The following is a 24,947-nucleotide window of genomic DNA, read 5'->3' on the forward strand; positions in this document are numbered from 1 at the left end:
TTAAAAACTGTAAAAATAACAGAAATACTTGCAGAACTTAATAATTATTATAACATTATTAAATTTGATTTATTTTAAATTTATTTAAAAAAAAAAAAAATTAAACAACCAACTTTATTTTGGTTTGGCTTTATTATAGTTGGCGTCATGTATCTTTTATCAGTAGATTTTTCAATGTGGATGAGTGTTTCAGGCTAATAATTATTGCTTATAAAATAATTGTTACCCTCTGTGCTATGCATAAAAAATCTTGTCTTAAACATTAGTTTACTAAAAAAAATAATAATTAGTATTTTTTGTAATGGTATCACTCAATTGCCTGGGCTCCTACCAGGGAGCAACTTGACAAATGTAAATTATCTCTCATAGCGAGGCTGAGGAACGACTGATATTTGGGGCTTATGAAAAAAATATGAGTGGAGATAGTAGGAAGAATGTTGCAAAAAAGCATTTAAAATGGAAAATGCATTGAGAAAAGCATTTAAAATGCAAAATGCAAAATGGTTTTTAGAAAAGCATTTAAAATGCAAAATGGAAAATACCTATTTTGCATTTTGCATTTCCATTTGAAATGGATTTATTTGAAATAAAGCACATCTCTGGTCACATCACTGTGAGGTGTGAATCCGTGGTCCATGAACATGATGAAGAAGTTGGTGTCTCGTCATCGCGTCGGTGGAGACCGGACTTGCAGGTGGTGTTGATCACCGGTGAAAACGGTGAGACTTCCTGGTGCTCCACTGTGAAGTAAGCCAAAGGTAATGTAGACCTGGTTGGCTGATGATTGTGAGCTCGGACCGTTATCTTTTTATTTTTCTGTGTCTTGTTCTGTTTCATGTATCGTTTAGATTTATAAATATTATCTTATGTGTCAATGATATATTACTTTGTTGGGTATAACCTTCAAATTAAGTTAAAAAGAAAAAGTTGTTCCTAAAATGAAACGTCTGAACCGGCTGAGATATATTTACGTAAGCCAAGTTATCCTGTCTAGATAACCCTAGTAATACCATTACTTAAAATTAATGATATACCGGCCCCAATAATAATTTAAAGTACACCTATCAATATTCCCGGGTCATATTAAATCGCCACAAAAGGGATTGGTAAATATCTATGGAATGTTATTTCGAGAAACTCCTGAAACATCCTGAAGAACGGCCACAGAAATACAGAAATCGACAGAAATATGGCCGACCAGGCCGACTCGCTATGGATTGGACGTTTAAGATAATTTGTGATTAATTAAGCGTGCGCAAAATTTCGATTGTAAAAAGAAGTTTTATGAATTTTGAATTAATTAACATTCACGGTTTAAGATTTGATTTCGTTGTAATTAAAGTAAGTAATTTTGGTTATCTTTCCTTTGTATTCTTAAGATGGGAATGTATCAGTTACACTTCAGGTGTTTGTGTATTTAAATTGTAGTAAAATTTCTTTATTTTTTTGTTGAAATACGTATAAGTTTGATCATTAATTTTCTTGTATTCCAAAAAGTCTTAAAAAATGGGTGTAATTTTCAACGCCCGTTTTGCAGCGTTCGGACCATAATAATATATCATTGGGTTACTGCCATTTGATTGAATTTAAAGTATTTAAATTGACGTAAAATAAAGCATTGAAAACATATACTTGACGCCATGTGATTTGTTTCTACTATTTGATTCGTCTATTTTAACCACTAGCAAGCTTCAAGAAAATCAAAAAACGTTTGTCCAAAGTCTTAGTTGTTTTGCAAGACATTTTAAGTCGAAATAGCGATATCTCAATAATAGTTTCTGTAAAATATATATATTTTACACTAACTAATGTACAGTATTTTTACAGAAATTAAGTACTCAAATCTGAACTATGGTAATAAAATACACTTCTGTAGTGTGCACATTATTTCTGTTTTAAGGGAACAATTTAAGAAATCTGTTGATGGCACCTCAATGGCGTGATTTATTATTTTTTGGCTATCTCGACAAAGAAAATAGATGTTTGATATGTGGCCACAAAATACAAAGCCAACAATATATGCTATTGAAGCTATTCATGTTATTAAAGACAGAGTACAGCGACAGTAGTGTCGGTGATGCTTCGTGAGGGTCGCCGACGACACTATCGCCGGCGGACTCCAGTCTTCACATGATCGCCGACCTAGTCTTGTTTTGCTTCTATAAATTTTATGTTGTTAAACTAATATATTATGACAATATCTCTCGTGGAAGATTTTCAATTTCATTTCAAACTCTTTTTCACAATGGGTGTTGCGATGCCAACATTATAAAAAGTTCATCATCTTCCTCGGTAAAAACTTCAAAACCTTCATTTCCTAAAAATCATTACAAATAAAATCTATAAATCAACCACTGTAGCATGTGGAAACGTGGCTTTGTTGCTGTGGCGCAGTACTGACACTGCGTCAGTATTGTTGTGTTAGAATATGCTCCCATACATTTGTCCATACAAACGCCATCGTTTAATACTGTCGCTGTGTTCGTAGCTCTACCTTAAAGCTGTCCGTGCTATTACAGGTATTCATGCTGAATAGGTCAACTCACTTCTGGCACATAAATTCCGCAGACTCATTCAAAGCTAAAATTTTTTTTTAAATTTGATTTTAATTAAATTTAAAAAAAAATTAAATGGAGTTCTAGGAATTAAGCACAAAAACAATAAATAAATCAAAGTTTTAACATTCAAGTGTGCATGCTGAGTGAGGACACTGTATCAGGCTTCTTGGTAGCAATATTAATTCCAATGTTTTTATCTTCCATCTACCAAATGTTGCAAGTGCAAGGCAGTTTTAATAAAAAAAGAGAAAGCATTTTAATATTTTATTCTGTCAGTAAATGTTTTAAATTTTTTTTTTAATAATTTTATCTCGCCTATTCAGTTTAGATTTGTAACTTATTTACTGGTAATATTTAATTTGAAAAATTTGGTGACGATTCTTTCTTTATTGTGGCCCTTATTATATATTTGGATTATATTATCAAAACAGGATATTGTTCACAAGCATATCACATCACGCATATTAAAAGCTGGTCTTTGTTTTTACTATGTAGATGTACAATTTAACTAAATGAGAAATTAATTAGAAAAGTTGATGCCCAGTAATTTTTATTGCCAGTTAAGCCTTCTCACTCCCTGGCATAATTTTGTCAAAATGTTGGAAGCCAGACCTACATAATGTATAAGTACCTGTTTATAGTTGAATGTTTTTGTTCCAGGGAATAATATGCTGTTATGGCTACACTGATGCAGGAAAATGGAATAGGAATCTTGCATTCCCAGGAGATGCCAGTGAATGATGTGGGCAGTCATGAGATGGGCGAGCATGACCCTCAGGCCCAGGCCACCCATCACATAATGGAAGAGGTGTCGGAGGCTGCGGAGGCGGAAGCCGCCCCTGAAATAGACATTGTGATCAACAATGTCGTGTGTAGTTTCAGCGTGCGCTGTCATTTAAACTTGAGGCAAATCGCCCTTCAGGGAATCAATGTAGAATTTAGGCGAGAGAATGGAATGGTTACAATGAAATTAAGAAGGCCATATACGACTGCTTCCATCTGGTCTTCTGGGCGCATCACATGTACCGGGGCCACCAGTGAAGACCAGGCCAAGATTGCGGCGAGGCGCTATGCCCGGTGCCTGCAGAAGCTTGGATTTAGAGTTAGATTTCATAATTTTAGGGTTGTCAATGTCCTTGGCACTTGTTCTATGCCATTCGCTATCAAAATTACTGCATTTTCTCAAAAGCACAAAGAAGCAGAGTAAGTTATCATTTGATGTATTCTTAAATTATTTCTATTTGTGCACATTTATTTAAAATATTAGCTTTCAATTTCCACACCTAGAAATTACACTTCCATACCACATTAGGAGCGAGTATGCTGATTTGTTTTGCTTGCCAACTTTCATGGAATATTTAAGCTGTATGCTCTCCAAACACTCTTGTTCGGAGAGCATACAACTTATGTTCAATCCTGAGACCCGGGCAATTGATGCGGCTCAGCATTACGGCGAGTGATACTAAACATTAAATGGACTACTACGCACATACTGTACACACCACACAGTAAAACCACCTCTATACCACTTGCTTTTAGCCTGACGTGTGCACCAAGCCGGTTGAATTTCACAATATGATGATATTCTTATTATGTTTCATTCCAGAATTATATAATTAGTCATGCGACATAATTTTTTTTTCTTTCTAGCTACGAACCAGAGTTGCATCCTGGCGTCACATATAAAATAACTGATCCAAAAGCTACTTTAAAAATATTTTCTACGGGAAGTGTTACTGTTACAGGCAAGTCCATTACATTTTTTTTACTAAATAAGATGTATAGAAAGTTTTTTAAAAATGCTCTTGACTCAACAATTTGTTTCTTTTCTAATTAGAGCTTTCAATGGTTTGATGAAAAGATGCTTGGTAAACTTGTCGAATTCTGCTGCATGCAAAGGGTCTTTAAAAAAACAACCGTTTAAATCGCACATGCACAAAATAGATAGGGTTATTTTAATAATTTATGCATATTTCCTAACCTGAGAACTTAACTTTGATTGAGAACTTTAATGCATCTTTTACCATCTCCCACCACTTAATTAGTTATTTCTTGTAGTAATTAGGTTGAAACCAACAGCTATTTATTTATTATTTTGCATATTAATCATGCAGTGGAATTCAACAAGTTTATCAAGATGCTATATTTTGTTATTAAAGATACATAGGTGGCATTCATATTAATTACATTCCTGTCTTAAAATTGAATATTTTTTAAAGTTACCCATTTCATAAATAATAATTTAAAGATCCCCTACAAATTAAACAACTTATATTGTCACTTGTCATTGTTGTTCTATCTACTTGAGTTTGTTGTGAATGTGTTATTTGCATATTTTCGTTATCTATAACTAAATTAGATTGAAAAAAATCGATAACAATGAAAAACGAAAATGATGAATCGAATCAGCAATATGCCACATGTCATATCTGATAATCCATTTTTGCTTGTACTTATCGCACCCTAAGTCCTTCGTCCATAAGGCTATGCAAGAATCTGATTCTTGACGATTCAAGTATCTTTTAGACTACCGCCATACATCTACACTGAGGTTCGTACCAACACATATTGCCGACAACTCTACGGCAATACTAGTCTCCCGCGACCAGCCGGTTGAAGTTGTTGTCACTTTAAATATTATGGCGTCACATTTTGTCACTATGTGTGCTCAATGTGGTTATTATAATTGGTGGTGATGTGCGTGACAAGTTATTTACGACGTGAGTGCATAACATGAGTATCGTATACATGCTTAGCCTTAACAGCTCATGGTTATTTACCCTTTGTATTGTGCTTGAAAGGTTTAAAAAAACAAGCTATAAGGGTTTTGCACAGACCTCTCACTAAGCCCAACATGGTCTTAAAAGAGAGTGAGTACGAACATGCTGTAAGTGTCATAGACCCAACTGGTAATCGAACGTCCTATTCATAGAATAATCGACAACCTGGTCCGCCATCAATAGGTTAAGGTGCTCCCATAGCCGCTGTGCCCACATGATGCACAGATGGGGCCTTAAAGAGTCGGCGATGTGTGAATGTGGTGCGGTGCAGACTACCGAACATGTGGTCAACGAATGCCCGCTCCATTCATTCCCCGGCGGGATTGATGAGGTTCACATGGCGACGCCTGAGGCCCTAATATGGCTCGCAGATCTAGATGTCCCCCTCTGACCCCCCACCATACGAAAGAAGAAGAATAGAATAATCGACTACCTGAATAGATAGATATGTTTTATACGTCTAATTGATTTTAAAGATTTTTCTACGCTTATTTTATTTTCCGAAAGCCCCATTCTTTTAAATTTTCCCAACATTTAAAGCATCATACCCATTGGAATTATTTATAACGATACGGTCTGCATAGCTCCAGTAATTATGTATGTAGTCCAGTCCCTTCAATAAATTTCAGCAGGGTTGTCATCCGATATTCAACTATATTTCCTGGCTCCGCAATGTGGCTTCCCAGCTATCTGAGCCTTCTTCCCATCAACGTAGAGCATTAGTATTATGTGTGTTTATTCACCTTGTTCACATTTACACTCCTACTAGCTCCCTCCCTCAGTTAGTTTCTACATGTTCGTATTGAGTAGTGATTTATTTGGTTTTGGGGTATGTACCGTTGTGAGCATTTTGGATTGTCTCATCTCTGGTGTTCTATCACAATCCCTCCATTGCTAGGATTTGACCTAATTTTCAATACCCATAATTCAGCATTAAGTTTATTTCTTTTTACATTTTTGGACATGTAAATTGTACAAAATCAACTGAATTTATTTCAACTTTCGATACGTAAATCATCACATCCTAAAAAAAATATTATGTGAATTCCGCACAAGAGTGCCAACTGCTCCTGACTGTCTGGAGCCAGTGGTACTGTGGCACCTCAGATTTGGTCAATAAACAGGACTATTGCAATTTCATGCACCTTTAGATTCTGAATCAGAGGTGGGTTGATCGATCATTTTACGGTCAACTTATTCAGGTCAACATTGGATATTTTATATTTCCGTATGTTGTCTATGGCCTACTTGATAATCACAGGTACAAGTAAGAGGTTTGTTCAAAAGAAAAGGTGAATTTCGAATTTTTCGATAAGTATTTATTTACTCATCAATATCCATTTTCTCCCCTTCAAAGTAATCCCCTTACAAATAATGCACTTATGCCAGCGCTTCTTCCAATCCTCAAAGCACTTCTGGAATTTTCTTTTCGGTATGGCCATCAGCTCGTTTTTCGATTCTCTTTATCTCATCAATTGTGGCAAAACGCTTTCCTTTCATTGGTCTCTTCAATTTCGGGAATAGGAAAAAGTCGCAAGTTTTTTGGTCTTGGCTCTTCTGGCCGCTTCCATTGGTATGATTGGGCCTTTTTTTACAAATACACTTTTTTGAGACAAAGCAGACTCGCCAAATGCCACAGTCAACATTTTAAGTGCGTTGGAGCACTTTATTCCATTTTTAACGCAAAATTATATATACATATTACATATACATATTCTTTGATCCATTTTTTTTTAAAGTAAAAAATCGAAGAACACACAAAAACGTGACTAACCTTTCCAGTTGTCAAAAACAAACCACTAATCCAAAATGGCTGATAATGCTAACATATGATAAACATATGTGTACCAACATAACAAAAAAAAATCAATAATCGAATGTACACAGCCAGCGAAAATTCAAAATTCACCTTTTCTTTTGAACAAACCTCGTATATGTTAGAAGACTGAATTTTTAATAGTTAACAGCTGATCAAAAGTTTTGTATTAAGAAATATTTTATGAAATTTGTATTGGCAAACTGTCAAAATTGAATTTAAATTAGGAATTTAATACATTTATCACAAAGAACTGATATTACATTAGAAAGATACATTCACTATATACAATTATCAGTAAGAATATTTCGATTGTTGCTTGTTTTAGTTCAACGGCCTATTTCACAATGTAATGTAATAGGTGGAGAATTCACAGTGTTTAGAAAAAATAGAAAAAAAGCCACAGTTTTTTCATTCGCATGAGTTGAAAACAGTACAAATAGATAGATAATTTAATTACGAATATAAATAAAAATTTAAATGTTCATTTTTTCAAAATCTTAAATATACGAAAGTTGCTTTGAAATTTTGACACAACGTTGCCTTCGAATAACCGTGTGTTTTCATATATAGATTTCACCTGTGACAGGTAAAAACATGTTTCTTTTTTTTAACACAGCGCCATCTGTTGGACGTAAAAGCATAATGGGCTATTGTTTCTTTATCTGCACAGACAGACTGAGCCACAGCAACGCATGGCGGGGTACTGCTAGTACGTAATAAACATTGAATAAAACAAACACTTATTGACAGTCCCGCGTTCCAAAACAATCTGCTGTATAAACACATTACTTTTAAACAAATAATCTATGATTCTAGAAAAGTATCGTTCAGACTTTAGGCGGTTGAATTGAGACATCTGTTGATAAAATAGGAAAGTATTGTATCAGCTTTCTACTAACGAAAACTATAAATCATGGGAATGTTTGAAAAAATTTGATTAAATGTTTTACAAAAAGTAAATAAAAATGGTATATTATAGCGTGCGATCGCTCAAGACATTTTGCAAACTTGGCGTAATATACCAAAAATCACTTGAAGTAGGCCATTGGTGGTTCATGATCGGGTTAAAATGATTGGGCATTTCAGAATCGACCCTAGACTATTCAGAATAGTGTTTTTTCACCAGGACGATACTTATTAGGGATGGTTATGTGGCCCTTTTTATACAAAACTTAAATTTGGCATTGAAGCCAAAATCCCCAACCAAATTGTGAATTATTGTTTTAATCAAAGGGTAAATTTCTAGTACTGATATGTTCTGTTTTTTTGCTTGTGTTTTAAATTATGATGTTATATTGTCGGCTTAATTCGTAGATTTCGTAACTCCGTTTTCCTGAAAATAAGATTTTAATGCCATTTGGTGTTAAAATTAGTCTCGCATCGAATAGTAAAACTCGTAAATTTGTAAAAAAATCCACTTTGTTTTTAACCCTTTTAGTGTCATAAATATTTTGTAAAAATATGCATAAAATGCCAATAAAAAGTGCATTTTCATAGATAATTTATATAAAATAAATACACTGCAATTTCTGTTACAATACACTAATTTTCATAATTTTTTCAACATTCTCTTCAGGAGGTTTCAAACTATGATAATAAAAGCACACAAATTGAATACTACATATTTATTGACAAGAAAATTACAGAAAATATATGGTAAATGTACAAGATTTATTTAAAAGAATCTTTTCCTACACAAACACAGTGCAGTCCTTCATAACTGGCTTGATTTTCTCTGTCTCATAATTTCCGCGTTTTTATTCCAGTAAGAAGAAATAGTAGGCCTTCTTTGATACCCATTTCCAGGATTACTGCCACAAATGCTTCCATCTCTGGTATTGTGCAAGGCTTCCAAAATTTTGCATATTTTATATCTGAAATTTCACTCGACATTCTGAAATCAAAATTATGAATATAAAAACAAATAATAATAACGGTGTTCATAGAAAAAAGTGTTATTGAAGAAAGTTAGAACTCAATGTAATGAATAAAAATATGAACGCGGGCATATGACCATCACCAACGCATGCCAAAAGTGAACTGTCGAAACGAGCGCTACTTTTCGGCACTGTAAGGGTTAACCAGTGGACTGCCGATGGGTCTCCGGAGAACATGCGAGCTTTCTAATACTATCCTTAGAATAATTTGCAATGCGAATTTGACCTTAATCTTCGAAAAATGTATGAAAAACAAAATCAGCATCATCGTTTGGGCTAATAAAATTTTAGGTTCCACTTTTGATTTTTATGAATGGCGCTTCTCTGAAGGCTGAAAAAATATTTTTCTCTTTTAAGCTCTAGCCTTCCAACAGGTTAAACACACATTATTAAAATGTTCAGAATTGCAGAATTAAATAAACTTCCTAACTCCGTTTAAAAATAGAAAGCTTTAGCTTGCAAATGTTTAGTGATTGAAAGTTAATACAGAAAAATACGGTATGTTCGGAATATAAATGTCATCAAAATTGTACCACCTACATGTAAATGCCATCTGGGCGTTAATGTCTTTAATTTTTTTTTTTAAATCATTTTTTCATTCATCCATGAGGTTTTTTGTACCTTCTGTAAAATTTGACAAATGGGGGTTTCGCATTCTATGAATTAAGCCGAATATATAGGCCATTAAAGAATTAGATTCATGATTTTAGAGGCGTCTTTGGAATTTTTTTTGTGAGTTAACATTAATTATTTAAAAAATTATCTTACCCAATCTACTATCGGTCTTACTAAAAAAACCTGGTGAATATTTTATTCAATTGATAAACGACCGTGTATGTGAAAACTTTACTAATATAAACTAAAAGTTTACACTAGATATAAAAATGTAATTTTTTATAACGAAATAAAAACATAGAAAGAAAAAAAAAAACAAACGTAAAATAGAAACTGACATCACATAGTTCATGGAAAGAAACATAAGATGACACATTGCTTATCCAGTCAAAGGGGGTAGTTTATCTGTTGTATGAACTTCAAGTGATAATAATTTCTCATTGAATTTCTGAATTTCTCAAAGGTATATTAAATACTCTATATTTTTCATAATTTAAAAAATTTCATTAAAACAAATACTATTTTGGAAACTAAATAAAATCATCTTTTACATTTTTGTATTTGCAATATACTTTAATGTTTAAAAATTGTAATATGTATTTTAAATTTTTTATCTAAACATCGATAAATTTCTTGGAATTAAAAATTCTAAGAACATTGTCCTTTTGTTTAAAGATTTTGCAAGATAACTGTCACTTCACTTTTTATGTACAATTAAAAATGATTAACGTTATTATAAGAATTCTCATAGATAACCAAATTTTTTATTTATATACGACAAATTTTAGTACCATCGTAAACTGGTCATTTGTAATTTAAATTTATGCCTGTCAAAAAACTTTTTTTGATAATTTTTCTTTTATATTTACATAGAAGAGAGTTAAAAATTATTATGTTTAATAATTATCACTAACTCACAAATAATTGCCAAAGTTGCCTCCAAAAACAAGAAAAATCGATTCCTATATTTTATAATTTAAAACAGAAATAATTAAAATAGCACACGTATATTCATATATTCTACACCGGGGGTGCTCAAACGGTCGATCGCGAGTGCTTTTTGAGTCGATCTCGAGAAAAATTTCCCATGTTCCATGCCTTCTTATTTATTATTTATTTGTAGCTTGTAGCAGACTGAGTTACTGAACGGAGTGTTCTGGAACAGCTGACAAATTTCGTATTCGCAATGTTTGGGTCAACTTACTTGTGCGAGTCTGCATTTTCTGAAATGAAGATAATTAAGTCAAAATATCGCAATCGACTAACTGACGAACATATGTCATCGTGCTTGCGATTAGCACTCGGTAATTACGTACCATCGTATGAAAAGTATGCTGAGGACATGCAGTGCCACGCTTCAAAATCCAAAGTCATTATTTAGTTAAGTTTAGAAACTAGAACTCGTTTTTTTTGTAAGAACCAATAAACTTGAAATTTTGAATAAATTTAAGTTTTTTCATCGACTTTTTAGTGCAGACCTCAACCTACCTTGACTAAAAAAATGTTAATAATTTCTGCCGTTCCTCCAAATTCTATGTGGATTCGTGGCCATGCAATTATGTAACGTCCCTATATATACACTTATACCTGCGCCACGATACACCCTACCTACATAGACGACAATCCTGCATCACACATACTTGCAGCCTCTCAGAGTCGATCGATCGGAATCTAATAATATTGAGGTAGATCGCCAGCAGTTCAAGTTTGAGCACCCCTGTTCTACACCTTTTGATTAAAAAAAATATTATTCAGTTTGGTTGGGTATTATGGACTAAAATCCAAAAGTATTATTCAGGTTGGTTGGGTATTATGGACTCAAATTCAAAATTATTATTTAGTTTGGTTGGGTATTATGGACTCAAATCCAATATTTTGTATTATTCAGTTTGGTGTGGACTCAAATCCAAAAGTATTATTTAGTTTGGTTGGGTATTATGGACTCAAATCCAAAAGTATTATTCAGGTTGGTTGGATATTATGGACTCAAATCCAAAAGTATTATTTAGTTTGGTTGGGTATTATGGACTCAAATCCAAAAGTATTATTCAGGTTGGTTGGATATTATGGACTCAAATCCAAAAGTATTATTTAGTTTGGTTTGGTATTATGGACTAAAATCCAAAAGTATTATTCAGGTTGGTTGGGTATTATGTACTCAAATCCAAAAGTATTATTTAGTTTGGTTGGGTATTATGGACTCAAATCCAAAAGTATTATTCAGGTTGGTTGGATATTATGGACTCAAATCCAAAAGTATTATTTAGTTTGGTTGGGTATTATGGACTCAAATCCAAAAGTATTATTCAGGTTGGTTGGATATTATGGACTCAAATCCAAAAGTATTATTTAGTTTGGTTGGGTATTATGGACTAAAATCCAAAAGTATTATTCAGGTTGGTTGGGTATTATGGACTCAAATCCAAAAGTATTATTTAGTTTGGTTGGGTATTATGGACTAAAATCCAAAAGTATTATTCAGGTTGGTTGGGTATTATGTACTCAAATCCAAAAGTATTATTTAGTTTGGTTGGGTATTATGGACTCAAATCCAATATTTTGTATTATTCAGTTTGGTTGGTTATTATGGATTCATATCCAATATTTAGATTTTGTATGAAAAGACTGCACAGCCATTCCTCTTAATACATTTCATGCAGGCGAAAACAAGGGTCCCATTCGAGAAAATGCATTTTCTCTGAAAAAGCTATATATTTGAAAATATTACATATATTTTTAAAATTTTACCTGTGGTGAGAGTCCCAACTATAAAGTTACTGTCTGAAATTAAAGCCTACTTTTGTTATACTACATACAATTTATTTATTGAATATCAACGGTATAAATGTACCATACACTATAATTCATGTCACAGAATAACGATTAACTGTGGCATTTGATCATAAAATGACGACATAAAGTATGAAATTAATACTAGAAGGAGATACAAGTACATACAAAATATTATCAACAAGTATGAGTAGACTTTCATTATATTAGTAATGATTTAGAAGATATGAGAGTAAAGCCTTCTTGTATCTAGCTTCTGTGCAGTTAAACAGATCCGCTACATCTGCATACCTATTACTAACTTCATGTAATCTAGGTACAAGCGAGTGTTTGAAATGCTCAGTCTTGGAATTGTTACAATTAACCAGGGTTTTAGAATGAGTAGCTCTAATGGGTACATGAAATTCAATGAAGTTATAGTCAGTAGTGGGCCGTTTAGTGATGTTTTATTTGTTAAAAATGTACTTTTTTTATCACATTACAAAAAAAAACGTTTTCCCACAAATCATTACAAAAAAAACTAACAAGTTCCGCATCTCCAGTGCGATAACTGTAAGGATGTATTACCTGTTCTACGGGTTTAAATATAGTTTCCTTTTACCCTTCCCGCCCGAAGTGTGGTACATTAACGACAACTCTGCCAAATGTCACAAATAAAATATATGTTATTTTAAATTACCGGTCAGTGGCAGAGTTGGCATCGCGTCTGGCTCCTGCCTGAAGTTCAACTTGTAGGTTGGCTAAGTCATCAATCACGACTCGAGCAACATTTTTGCTTTCTGTGATGGTAGTAGGAAATTTTGTAATAGTCTCAGGTTACTTGTAATCCGGGAATGTTTGTCTTTCTTTTTAAATAATTGGAATTAATAATAATATGAAATGACACATAAATTTAATTTAATTTATTTGCGCACTCCATCACGGAAATGATTGTCAAGACATCCCCATGTTTCATGAATGCACCTTTTTAAGTACATATGTCCGTGCAGTCGATTTGAAAACAAAAGTTATCACTAAAATAAAAGCACAGTTGAGAAAGCAAGTTGCTCTTACTGTTTCTGAACTACTGTTTTAAATATTAACAGCACCATTGTGTTTGGTCCATGAAAAGATAGTCACATAGTTATTTTTATGATAGTGATATTTCACAAAAATGGTCCTGTACAAATTAGCAAAGTATTATTAGGGTTACCATCTGTCCAGATATATTGGAATTGTCACGGCTATTGAGAAGTCCTATGTCTGTTCCAATAAAATTTAAAATGTCCTGACAAAACCCTATAATGTCTCCATTTAAACCTGCACAATTCAGCAACACTGCTTACTAATGAAGATTTTCCGTGGCTGTACTGACTACAAGCAAGTAGATCGAAAGACTCCTGCGCACTCGGAGAGATTGTGAGATATTATCCGTTTTTTTTTTACTCATTACATAATAACATATAATAATAATAACATGGCATTTATATGGCGCAGTTTAGTTTCATTTCACTTCAAGTGCGCTTAACTATAACAAACTTAAAAACGGTAATTTAGTATTAGTGGTCATGTTCTTAAAATTATTCCTACAGTGTGCCTTACCCAATACAGATCTAATATTATAACACTAAATATACTGTTTATACAAAGTGATAAAAATGACAAAACTTAGAATAACAACAGCAAGACAAGACAAAACAAGAATATTAAAACTAAAAACATAATATAAAACAGGAGGCAGTTTGTGCTCAGAAATTAGAATCTTTTGAGCAGACATTTTAAAAGGTACAAGGAGGCAACCGAAATCAAACAACTACCGGAAGTTTTAGAATATGGCTTATTATAATATATCGAAAAGAAGTTAAGGCATATTAACCAGCGACCGAGAATTCGAATTTCGTCAAAAGACAGTCTCGCGATCGGACGTTTTTTAGAACGAGACAGAAATACCATATTCATTCCACTGCCAGCCGTAACTCCGCGCGGCGGTCGAAACCTACAGCATGGTTCCGATGAAATAACAATTATTGTGTTTGAATTTTCGGTTGTAGCTTTCTTCCTAATAAGTAGTTACATACATATTTGTACATTATACGTCGGAGTGCGTAAACATAAATAAATACAAATGCAGTGCGTTGACATAGTAGGTACAAAATAGGTAGGTATTTGAATAAACATTTTTTTTTAATTTTTCAAATATTTTTATTCACTTGTTTTTTTTTTTAAATTTTATTTTACATAGGTTTTACAAAAGTGATTAACATTAAGTTTGATTGTAAAAAATCTCTCGTCTTACATATTTATCCGTTTGTAAGATAGGTATTACCAGTAAGTTTTATTTCTAATACTTAAAGTAAGTATATCAAAATAACCTCGTTTTTTTTCTTCTAAAACAAGAAGCTCAATTCACAATATGACATTATTAAACTGACAAAAAGTAACACTAAAAATACTAAATATGTTGAATTATACCAATGTAATAGGGAATTGGACAATAGAATAGAAATTATTAACAAAAACATGATTTGAATCGCACATCACGAATCAAAACCGTTATTTTGACGGGAATCATATACGCATAGACTAGAATGCGGCATTGCCTGCTCTTTTGTAGCCAGTTAAATATATTTATATGAGGAAGATTTCGAAACAGAAATTGTACAGCTTAATGTGTAACTAAGAAAATTTTATTACAAATAAGTTTACATGGAAATGGAATTAATCTCCTTCGAAGTACTGTGCTTGACTAGAGATATACTTATCCCAACGTTGAATCCATGACTGGAAACATTTTACCTCGAGTTACCCGACACCGTGTGTACAAGGTACTGTTGCATACGTGTTGCTCGCGCAACTCCGGGTAGTAAATTATGGTTTATGATTATCGCGGTAATTACAATTGAATCGGTCACCGTAATATACCATGCATTTCCCGACACCATAATAACAATAATAATAATAATTGGATGACTTGTATAGCGCCGTTTTTGTGCAAAATCACCTCAAGGGCGCTGAAATCACCTCAAGGGCGCTGGTATACAAGGGTATGGTTTTGTGCGTGTAACTCGCGTAATGCCGGGAATTATTGATATTTTATAATTACCGCGATATTCACGGTTTCAGTCACCGTAATTTCACCACGAGTTTCCCAATACCGTGTACACGTGGTAATGTTGCATGCGCGTAAATCGCGCAACACCGGGTAGTAAATGCTTGTTTATAATTACCGCGGTAATTAGAGTTGAATCGGTCACAGTAATATACTACGCGTTTCCCGACACCATGTATACAAGGGTATGGTTTTGTGCGTGTAACTCGCGTAACGCCGGGAATAATTGCTAGTTTATAAATACCCCGATATTGACGGTTTCGGTCACCATAATATCCATGATTCACAATATATTGTAGGTATTACCTATTTACATAATAAAATAATAATAATATTAATGTAAATTACACATACCGACGGAATTTTAGAGACAATATTTGCTTCAGAATCACAACCATTCGTCGGTAGGTGATTATTTTCCCTGAAAATTAAACAACACAAAATTATCGCTAAATGTTATAAAAAATATATGCGTATTCTGACTGATTCGTTTGAACGACCCTGTAGCATATAGAGTACGTACAATGTACAAGGATAATTAAATATGACTAACCCTTTTTTTTCTGCAAATATTTCTCCCATGTACGTTTTTGATGACGAAATTTTTGTTTTCTTATAAAACTTTTGTCCGATAGTATTTTTCTCCTCATTTTTAAACGAGGAATTTCGTTAAAATGTTATCAAGTAGACTGGCATGGAATAGACGTCCGCTCGCCGCCCTGTCGCAGCGGGGAATGATAAAATTTCGGCTTGCGCCGAGGTAATCAGAAACAACGAACAAACAATAAACGCGAATCGAAATTAATTACTATTATATATTTTAAGAATATATTTCTTGGTCATAAATTATTTTTAATGTTTCAATAATATCATAGTAAATTATTTTTGTAAAAAAATCTCAACTATACCAATTTGTAAGGTCATAAATAAATAGTCAAATTGAGGGATTTTCGTCACAAAACGCGTCCTCGGATTTATTTATTAGTAATTTTATTTGAAATAAAAACAAAATTCTTATACATACATATGATAGATAATTTATTGATTGTTTATACTGTATTATTATATGATTTGAAATATTTGTTGTATAATACAACTTCGCCTTTGAAAATGCAACAAATCTGCGCATCGTCCAACGGTAACACTTTATTATGGTATGAAAATAATATTATTTTTCAAAATTTAACATCTTACTTTAATAGATAAAATAGCGATCTTTCGAAATCAATTTGTGTTTTTCTCTAGAAAAGTGTCCATACGTCTAAAACTGGCCTCAAAAATGCCAAATTTCAGGTCAAGTCTACCTATTTCGCCTTAAGATTTATGAATGGTAAGATTTTTTAAATAATTTTGTTTTTAAAGCCTGTTTAAATTCAGCCAAATTCTGGAGATTAGTAAGAGCTGAGGGAAGTCTATTCCAGATGAGCGGGCCTGTTACACAAAAAGAACGATCTTAGTATACGGCTCAATTTGACCTAGAAAGTTCGATTAGACGATTACTAACATGTCAATCAATCCCACATTTAGAATTACATTCAACATTTGAACATAATTTTTTTTTGTACTGCTTTATAAAGAGGTTGTCTCCTACAACAAAATTCATGTCTTTTTTACAAATGCATCATATTAATTAGAGCAAGTTGAGAACAGAATTTTTGGAAAATAGCAAATAGTACCGAAGATATAAGCCTTCAAAACATTGATATTTGCGGCTGATCGAAAAGTGTGTGATGTCACAGGACATCCGCGGTACTAATGCATACATTATACAAACATTCACTTTGAAAGCCCATAATTTTGACATTTTTGGTGATATTGAAAAACTAATATTATTGTAGTTATTAACTCTTTAAATATAACATAATTTTCATCAAAATACAACAAAAATTAGGAAACCTCATTCAAATCAGAAATGCGATCAGTAATGATAACTACAGTATGTAACTACTAGAATTCATTCCAAAATCACTCAACTAAATAAGAAATACGACAAATAAAAGATGACACACTGGTGATTTTTCACAAATGGCACTACAAGTGAGTTGAAGAAAACTAACAGATTTGATTATATTCAAGAAATAAGTAAAACTATATTTAAAAAACTGAATACGCTTAACATCATTAACAAAATGCAGTAACTTTATTTTGAACCATCTTTATATTTTATAATGTTATTACATCCTGTACAATCATACACTCTATGATATTACTTTTTAATCCTACACCAAACTAAAGAGTTTTCTTCACTGGTGTAGAAACTAAAAAACATATTTGTTACTATTTTGTTCTTATGCCATTCACTATGTATTTATTAAAAATTTATTTAACAATAAATTTTTTTGTATATGTTGTGTTTTAAAAGAAAAACATTGTGAAATGTGTAGTATCGAAAAGTGCAGATTAAATTTTAAAACATGTTTACAACAGAAATTTGGTACAAATATAAAATGGTTCATAGTAATATTAGGGTAAGGTATGCATTTCACCAATGTTTTGTTACAATGTTTATCCAACTTTGATGGACATACCAACATTATTAAAACAATATTATGTTACCTTATGGATATACCAACCATATTATGTTACCTTATTAAAAAAACACACACATCAAAAATATTATTTAGCAATATAAAAAGATACTCATTCGTGTTAACAGAGCAACCGTTCAGAAATTGAAATAAAGCAGAAAAAACAATAACAACTCAGATTTGGGAAACAACTTTTATTTGATCCGGTTGCATTGTTGATACGAATAGTATGTCAATAACACAAATTAAAATATTTGCAAGAATGTAATTATTTGTGAAATAGGACTCACTTTATCTTAGTAAAAAAAAAACTCTAGAACAATGAACTGTCATGCACATTATTCTGCGCAGATCTTCTGTAAACGCGGTGCAACAACTTCCAGCCTGAAACGAAATTTATTAAATAATGATCACAGAAGAACCTTTTTAAAACACAAATAATTTTTCTTTTGGATTATTAGCTTTTTCATGAAAGAATTATGTTGACGAATAAGTTTTTTTTTTTTTAATTTTTACATAATTTTTTTTTTTTTAATTTAAAAACAAATTATCTACAACTTCATAAAAACGGGCCACAAAAGGCATGTGCGCCACTCCCAACTAGCAAATAAATAATTAAGCAGTCAAAAGGGCGAAACAAAGTGTATGAAATATACCCCTTTGGGCCCTTCATTATTCATTGTTATTTAAGTACTACACTTTTTGTGTGTTTGTATTGTAATTTTTTTTTTAAATAAAATAAAATCACCGATATAATATAAACAAAAACCAACTAAAATATAAACACGTAAATGTTATTATTACGTGTTTATATTATAGTTATTTTGTGTCAGGCATTAACATGTGTAAATGTAGCCTCATAACATAACATCGAAATAGTGTGCTAAGTAACACTATGTCTAACATTAAGAATATGTTATATTTTAGTGTCATTATTGAAGTCAACAAGAGACGAGATCAGTGTGTGGATGTGTTAAACTCATGCATTACTGAAATAGTATTGAAGATGCAAATTGGTGTCCTTATACAGTTGTTAAGGGACATAATTAACTTACTTTAACCAGTGATTCCTGACATTATTTGGAGTAAAAATGTAGATGAGATTTTGGTCTCCGGTGACATTTAATTTTTTTAACAAAATACCAATAAAATCAGGAATTGGACTGCTAGGGTGGATGTGAGGGGTTGGGCAGCTACTCGGATGAGTGACTAGTGACGGCAAGTGGAGGCATTTGAAAAAAAAATTGAATAATTATAAAGTAAAAAAGAGTCAGTAACCATCACGCCGTTTTTACGCAGGGGTAGGCAGAGAGGACGTACCGCCAAACAACTCGGTCTTGGCACACACACTTGCCTCATTCACATTCATACATCGTCTCATACATACTCTTCTATTATTCTGACTTTTGACATGGCCCGACTCGAGTATCTGATTCACTTGATCCTGCCATGTCTTTCTCGGGCGTCCCTGACTTCTGCTACCATTTGCATTTGCATCATATATCCTCCTTATATTCCTTTCTTCGCGCATTCGCTCTACATGCCCAAACCATCTAATAAGTGTCCCTTTCTTAATTTTACTCATTACGCTTACAGCAGCCTTGCATTCTTTGCGGATCTCCACATTCCTCACACGATCGTACATGGTTTTACCACACATACGCCTCAGGGATCTCATTTCAACAGCATTCAATCTACTTTCATCCTTTGCCAGTTCCATGCCTCACTTCCATACGTCAGGGTAGGCACCAGCACTCCATTGTGGACTGCTAACTTCGCTTCTTTGGACAATTTTTTGTTAGCGCCAACTGCGTTCAGTCCTCCATTAATGGAGTTACCTGCATTTACCCTTCTTTCAATATCTCTGTCAGCCTTCCCATCTCTCGTAAACATACTTCCTAAATACACAAGTACGTCACTTAATACCCTGTATAATACACTGTTGGATAGAACCATGATGGTGACCGTGGTCTACGTTAAGATCCTTGACAATGAAGCCGAATGTCGCGGGTTCAAATCCCGGCGTGAGTGAGTAAATTTTAATAAATCGAATAGTGTTTTTATAATATTTTTATTTAGGAGAAAACACAAATACAGACTGTAATTAACAAGACAATATGAAATAGTATCTGGAAAATTCGCCGCATTCTAACTCTTTCTGACTTTAATCCGTTTAAAATATTATATGATGTACTTGCGGCACGTTTCAGAATGGTAAATACCTCATTATCGCCCTAGTGAAATATCAGAATCGAAACATTGCTTGAAATGCTTTTCCTCTTCCTCTCCTTCCCAACAAAATTTTGTATTTTTATACTGTATTATAATTAAACAATAATACAAAGAGTCATCTTATAATAATAAAATTATAAAAATAATTTGCAATACCATATACTTTTTCAATGATTAGGGGCCGTTCAAGTATTATGTAAGCACTATAGGGGGGCAGGGGGGTCTTTGCTTTGCTTATTTTTGATGACATGGGGGGTGGGGGGGTCGAGATAGTGATTACGTCAGCACTGCTCAGAGGTAGTTATTTTTTTTTTTACACATTGGCAACCCACACATTGTCTATGTTTGAAAACCGAATACATATTCGGGGATTCCCACAAATAATTAATACGTTTAGGTACTCGCTTAGAAGCGAATGGGGGAATTACCGCGCGCTACTCACTTGTCAAAATTTCTTCCATCAATCTATTGTTTCGTTTCAGTACGATTGACGATTTGACGTGTTGTAAGCAAATCAAAGCAAGTTAATATTTGTGTTACCGTTGATCCTCTTTCGCCAAAGTTGAATTGTTTATAAAACAGGATACATTAACAGAAAAATGCATATAGGTACCAATTTTTACGTAAGCATGGGAGGGGGGGTAAGAGCTTTGCTTACTTTTGGTGACAAAGGGGAAGAGGGGGTAAATAATTGTAATAAATCTGCTTACGTAATACTTGAACGGCCCCTTAACAATAATATGTTTTATTTTATAACTGGGTTTATTTTACTATGAATACCTTGAATTTGTAGAGAAAACTGCTATGACATATTATGCCCTAAATTATCTAGGATTCAACAGTAGCCTCCACAAAGTGAACCTTCGACTAGCTTAGTGAAATCAACAAAGTGTCAGCCAAGAGGACACAATCTGTCCCAAATTATTTACGGCCGCTGTTCTAAAGATTTGGTGGAAAGATAAAAAAATGTGCGTCAATATTGAGTATGTAATTAGCTAAGATTTCCTTTCTTTAGTGAGTATTGTACTAAACGTGTATTCTATGATTACAGCACGGAGCGTCAACGACGTGCAGACGGCCATAGAACGCATCTTCCCGCTGGTGTACGAGTTCAGGAAAGAGCGCAGCCCCGCGGACGAGGAACTGTGGCAGGCCAAGCGAGCGCTGCGCAACGGCTCAGCCAGAGATATGAACACAATAGACGGCCACCTCGATGACCCCATGGAGTTGGTTACCCTGTCCGACGGAGAGGAAAAGAATAATTGTGAAAGTGACCAAAGTTGGGATTGACTGGCATACACAATATCTCATTATTTAGTTAGTACCAAAGACTTATTAAAAACAAAATAATGTAAATTATGGTTTTACACTCCTATGCAACTGGTGTAAAACAATTCTCAAATATGTTTTGTTGATAAGTGATTTAATTTTACACCTATAGTGTGTTAAGTGAAATGGGAAATTTTAAATTAATTTATTGATTATTATGTGTTGTGTGCGATGGCTGATGGCTCATCGGTTTAGTTTCACAAAGACTCAGCATAGTGATTCATTTCAAGTATTGTTTTAAAGTAAATCAATACTTGTGAGGTTTTATATCATTATATCCACCGATATGCATATAATGTCTCATATTCCTGTATTAAGTAAATATCAAATATTGTTATGTTTCGTTGTAGGGTGTGTAGTATTTCCATGACAAGTGTGTGAATAAACAAAACACTGTTTGCGGCGAGCACACTAGGTACTAAACACTTTCTGTGCAGCGAGCATGTTCATGGTGCCTTTCTAGTTCACTGTTCACTGGAGTGAATCTGTGGAGAGGCAGAGGCCTGGTTACCTCACTTACCTTACCTTACCTCACCATATCATCTGGGACGGTCCATTTGTGTGTTCATTCTAAAGCTGGGATGCTATTGTGAAGTCCACTTTGAATCCTCCAGGAACACCTTGAACACTCAAACTGAAATCTTTATTCTTCTTTTCAATATAGCGACCCCAGTTAAGACAATAATGTCTCAATACATTATAGGCATATATATATATATTTGATAAAAATATTTTTTAAATCTTATGACAACGCAAGCATGCAGATGTCAAGTGTCACACGCAGTGAAATGTCAATCTCTGGTTTCTCAAGTCATATTATGTATTTATTTATAGTGTAGTAACAACTGTAGTGTGTCAGCTAGCTGGACAGTGTTTCAATCAATTATAACATTGCGGCTAGAATCCACATTACGTGCGACTGTTCATTATATATATCTTTAGTCAGTTATATCTAATATTTCAAAATGGCAATAATTTGCACAAGCGCCTTTAATCTATTGATATCCGTATAAATATTTGAAAAAAAATGTAAACTACAATGTAAGTACATTACATATACGAAGTACGCATCGTGTCTATAATTCATATCCAAATCACAAGTAAGTTAAATTGCTTCAAAAGTCAATTCTATAAAACATCCGTCAGGTGTCACGCTTTTGAATGAGCGAGAAGGTGTATAAGTAAGTTAGCTCCACATTGGGACAATAGTTGTTAGAAAGCTATGATTTTGTACAAACTTGAATACGGCCTTCATAATTGGCATGCCAGCCCCTTTAGTCAGCTTATAAAGACTAGTTTACTGTTTACTATTTCACCTGTATCAAATAAATTAAAATGTGTATGTAAAATGTATGTGTATGATATGAAAACGCCTTGTTACCCTCGTCTTCTTGTGTAATCAACTATTTAATTTAAGCGGGGCGCGATGATATGTTTTTTGTTCTTTGTGTAATCAAAATACAAAGGTCATTATTTATTTATTTTCACAAGTGCGGTTAGGTTGTTGTCTGAAGGAAGCCTTTGGTTATCAGACGTCGGTCCTTGTGTATTGTAACAACCCTTGCGGATATATTAACAAAATTATTCATGGGGACTGACCAAATGCATCTGCTTATTATTGTTAAATGTTTCTTTCGTGGTTACATAATATACTTGTATGTTTATGCTCTGCTCAATCTGGTTTTGAATTTACCTACCGTCAGCGCATCTAGTTTAACCTATTCACTGCCATCACATGTCTATGGAAACCTCTGGCCAGTATAAACTTCTTTACACTGGAACATACTGCCATTATCATGCCCACTTACTGGCGGTATTGGCAGCAAATGCGCTAATGGGAATGGATGTAATATGTAATAACAAATTAACTTTAATCCACTCAAAAACTTATTGGTTTTTATGTAAGAGAAGAGGTAACCTCGACATTGATGGCTGAGTTTTGTAAAATTTGACTTAAAGCAATGAATGTGTGCAACTATTAATTTCAGATAAACTTATTTATGTTTTCAAAAGTGAATATTCTTTTTTAGGTAAACATTTTTTTTAATAAAAATTAAATCATTGATCCAGTACTGCCTGAGCCATTTTTTTTTAGATAAACTAAAAAAAAATTGTGATTGAAAGTGCAATCGAACTGCTGATGTATTTTTGTGGTCAAATGATCCCAGTCCCCATTAATACTTGTTATTGGTTGGATGAGAAGACAAATATTTGAAATAAAATTTTAAAAACTATCAATGTGTTCACTTTATTGACTACTGTGCTAAATCCTGCTTCCACCACTGCCAAACTTTCATTATTATCATCGATATATGGATATTATCATATCAATGATTCTTACCAAACAACAACAGAATTTTGAATCAGAAAACATGTTAGTTTTCATGTGCTTCAGAATCATTACTGCTTCTATGGTCATTTGTATGGTCATCATTCCAGTCAGACAAGAAATAAAGATCAAAACTAAACTTCTGTTCTACGAGGTAACAGAAATGTTGTGTGCCACTGAATTAGTCTTTCCGAGGCCAAGAGATCTCCCCGTCTTCTTTTCCTTATTTGGTAGTATCTGATTAAATAAACACTTTAATTTGACTCTTGCAATAGTGCTGACAAAGTATTATACAGACTAAATCAGTGATTCCCAAAGTGGTCTATATCGACCCCCAGGGGTCTATGACAACCTGCAAGGGGTCTACGTCAGCGAAAAAAAAAATTGGGGGTCCACGTTAGTGGATATTACCTATAGACTGATAGTACCTATTTACTTACATTATACTATCTTATAATATTAAGACATACATTATTTATAAAAGTACATATGAAGTAAAAAAATTATTATATATGTTTATAAAATTGTGTAAGTCGTAGGATGTAGGCATTCGCTTTGTGGTTGCAATACATTTTGAACTTGTAAAAACCTGCACATAATGATATACCAGTATCATCTTGTTACAAGCATACGCGCAGTAAAAATTCTTGTCAATTTTTGTTTCAGAGCTTCGCGAACTTGCACTGACTTGTTCAATTCGTCACTATAAATACGAATGTGAGACAAATACGTTTATTCGTTTCCTGAATCTTGAAAAGGAAAGTGCTAGGAAAATATTTAAAAAAATATAAACTGGTAGTTTATCACACAAATTATAGTGAATCAGTGTTATTTTGTTTGAGAGTGCCGGAGAAAAGTAAGTACATTATTTTTTATTAAATTTTAGTTTTGTACTCGTACTTAGCAAAGATAGATAAATTACGCCGATCATGACTTCAGTTA

The 24,947-nt window shown here is 33.3% G+C and overlaps 2 protein-coding genes across 2 annotated transcripts in view; both read left to right on the top strand.

Annotated features, from left to right (window-relative positions):
- Positions 1-24,947, top strand: part of LOC149424230 (mitochondrial import inner membrane translocase subunit Tim21) — a 586,526-nt gene that overhangs the window by 11,691 nt on the left and 549,888 nt on the right. The window lies entirely within an intron of this gene.
- On the top strand, positions 1,149-24,009 carry LOC149424231 (TATA box-binding protein-like 1). The gene is made up of 4 exons (XM_089651380.1): positions 1,149-1,341; positions 3,219-3,761; positions 4,209-4,303; positions 21,399-24,009. The coding sequence occupies exons 2-4, from the start codon at positions 3,235-3,237 to the stop codon at positions 21,635-21,637; spliced, it is 861 nt and encodes a 286-aa protein (XP_089507506.1). The 5' UTR covers positions 1,149-1,341; positions 3,219-3,234; the 3' UTR covers positions 21,638-24,009.

The sequence above is a fragment of the Hesperophylax consimilis genome, chromosome 4 (genome assembly GCF_061612785.1).
Source record: "Hesperophylax consimilis isolate HC1 chromosome 4, BYU_Hcon_1.0, whole genome shotgun sequence".
NCBI lineage: Eukaryota > Metazoa > Arthropoda > Insecta > Trichoptera > Limnephilidae > Hesperophylax > Hesperophylax consimilis.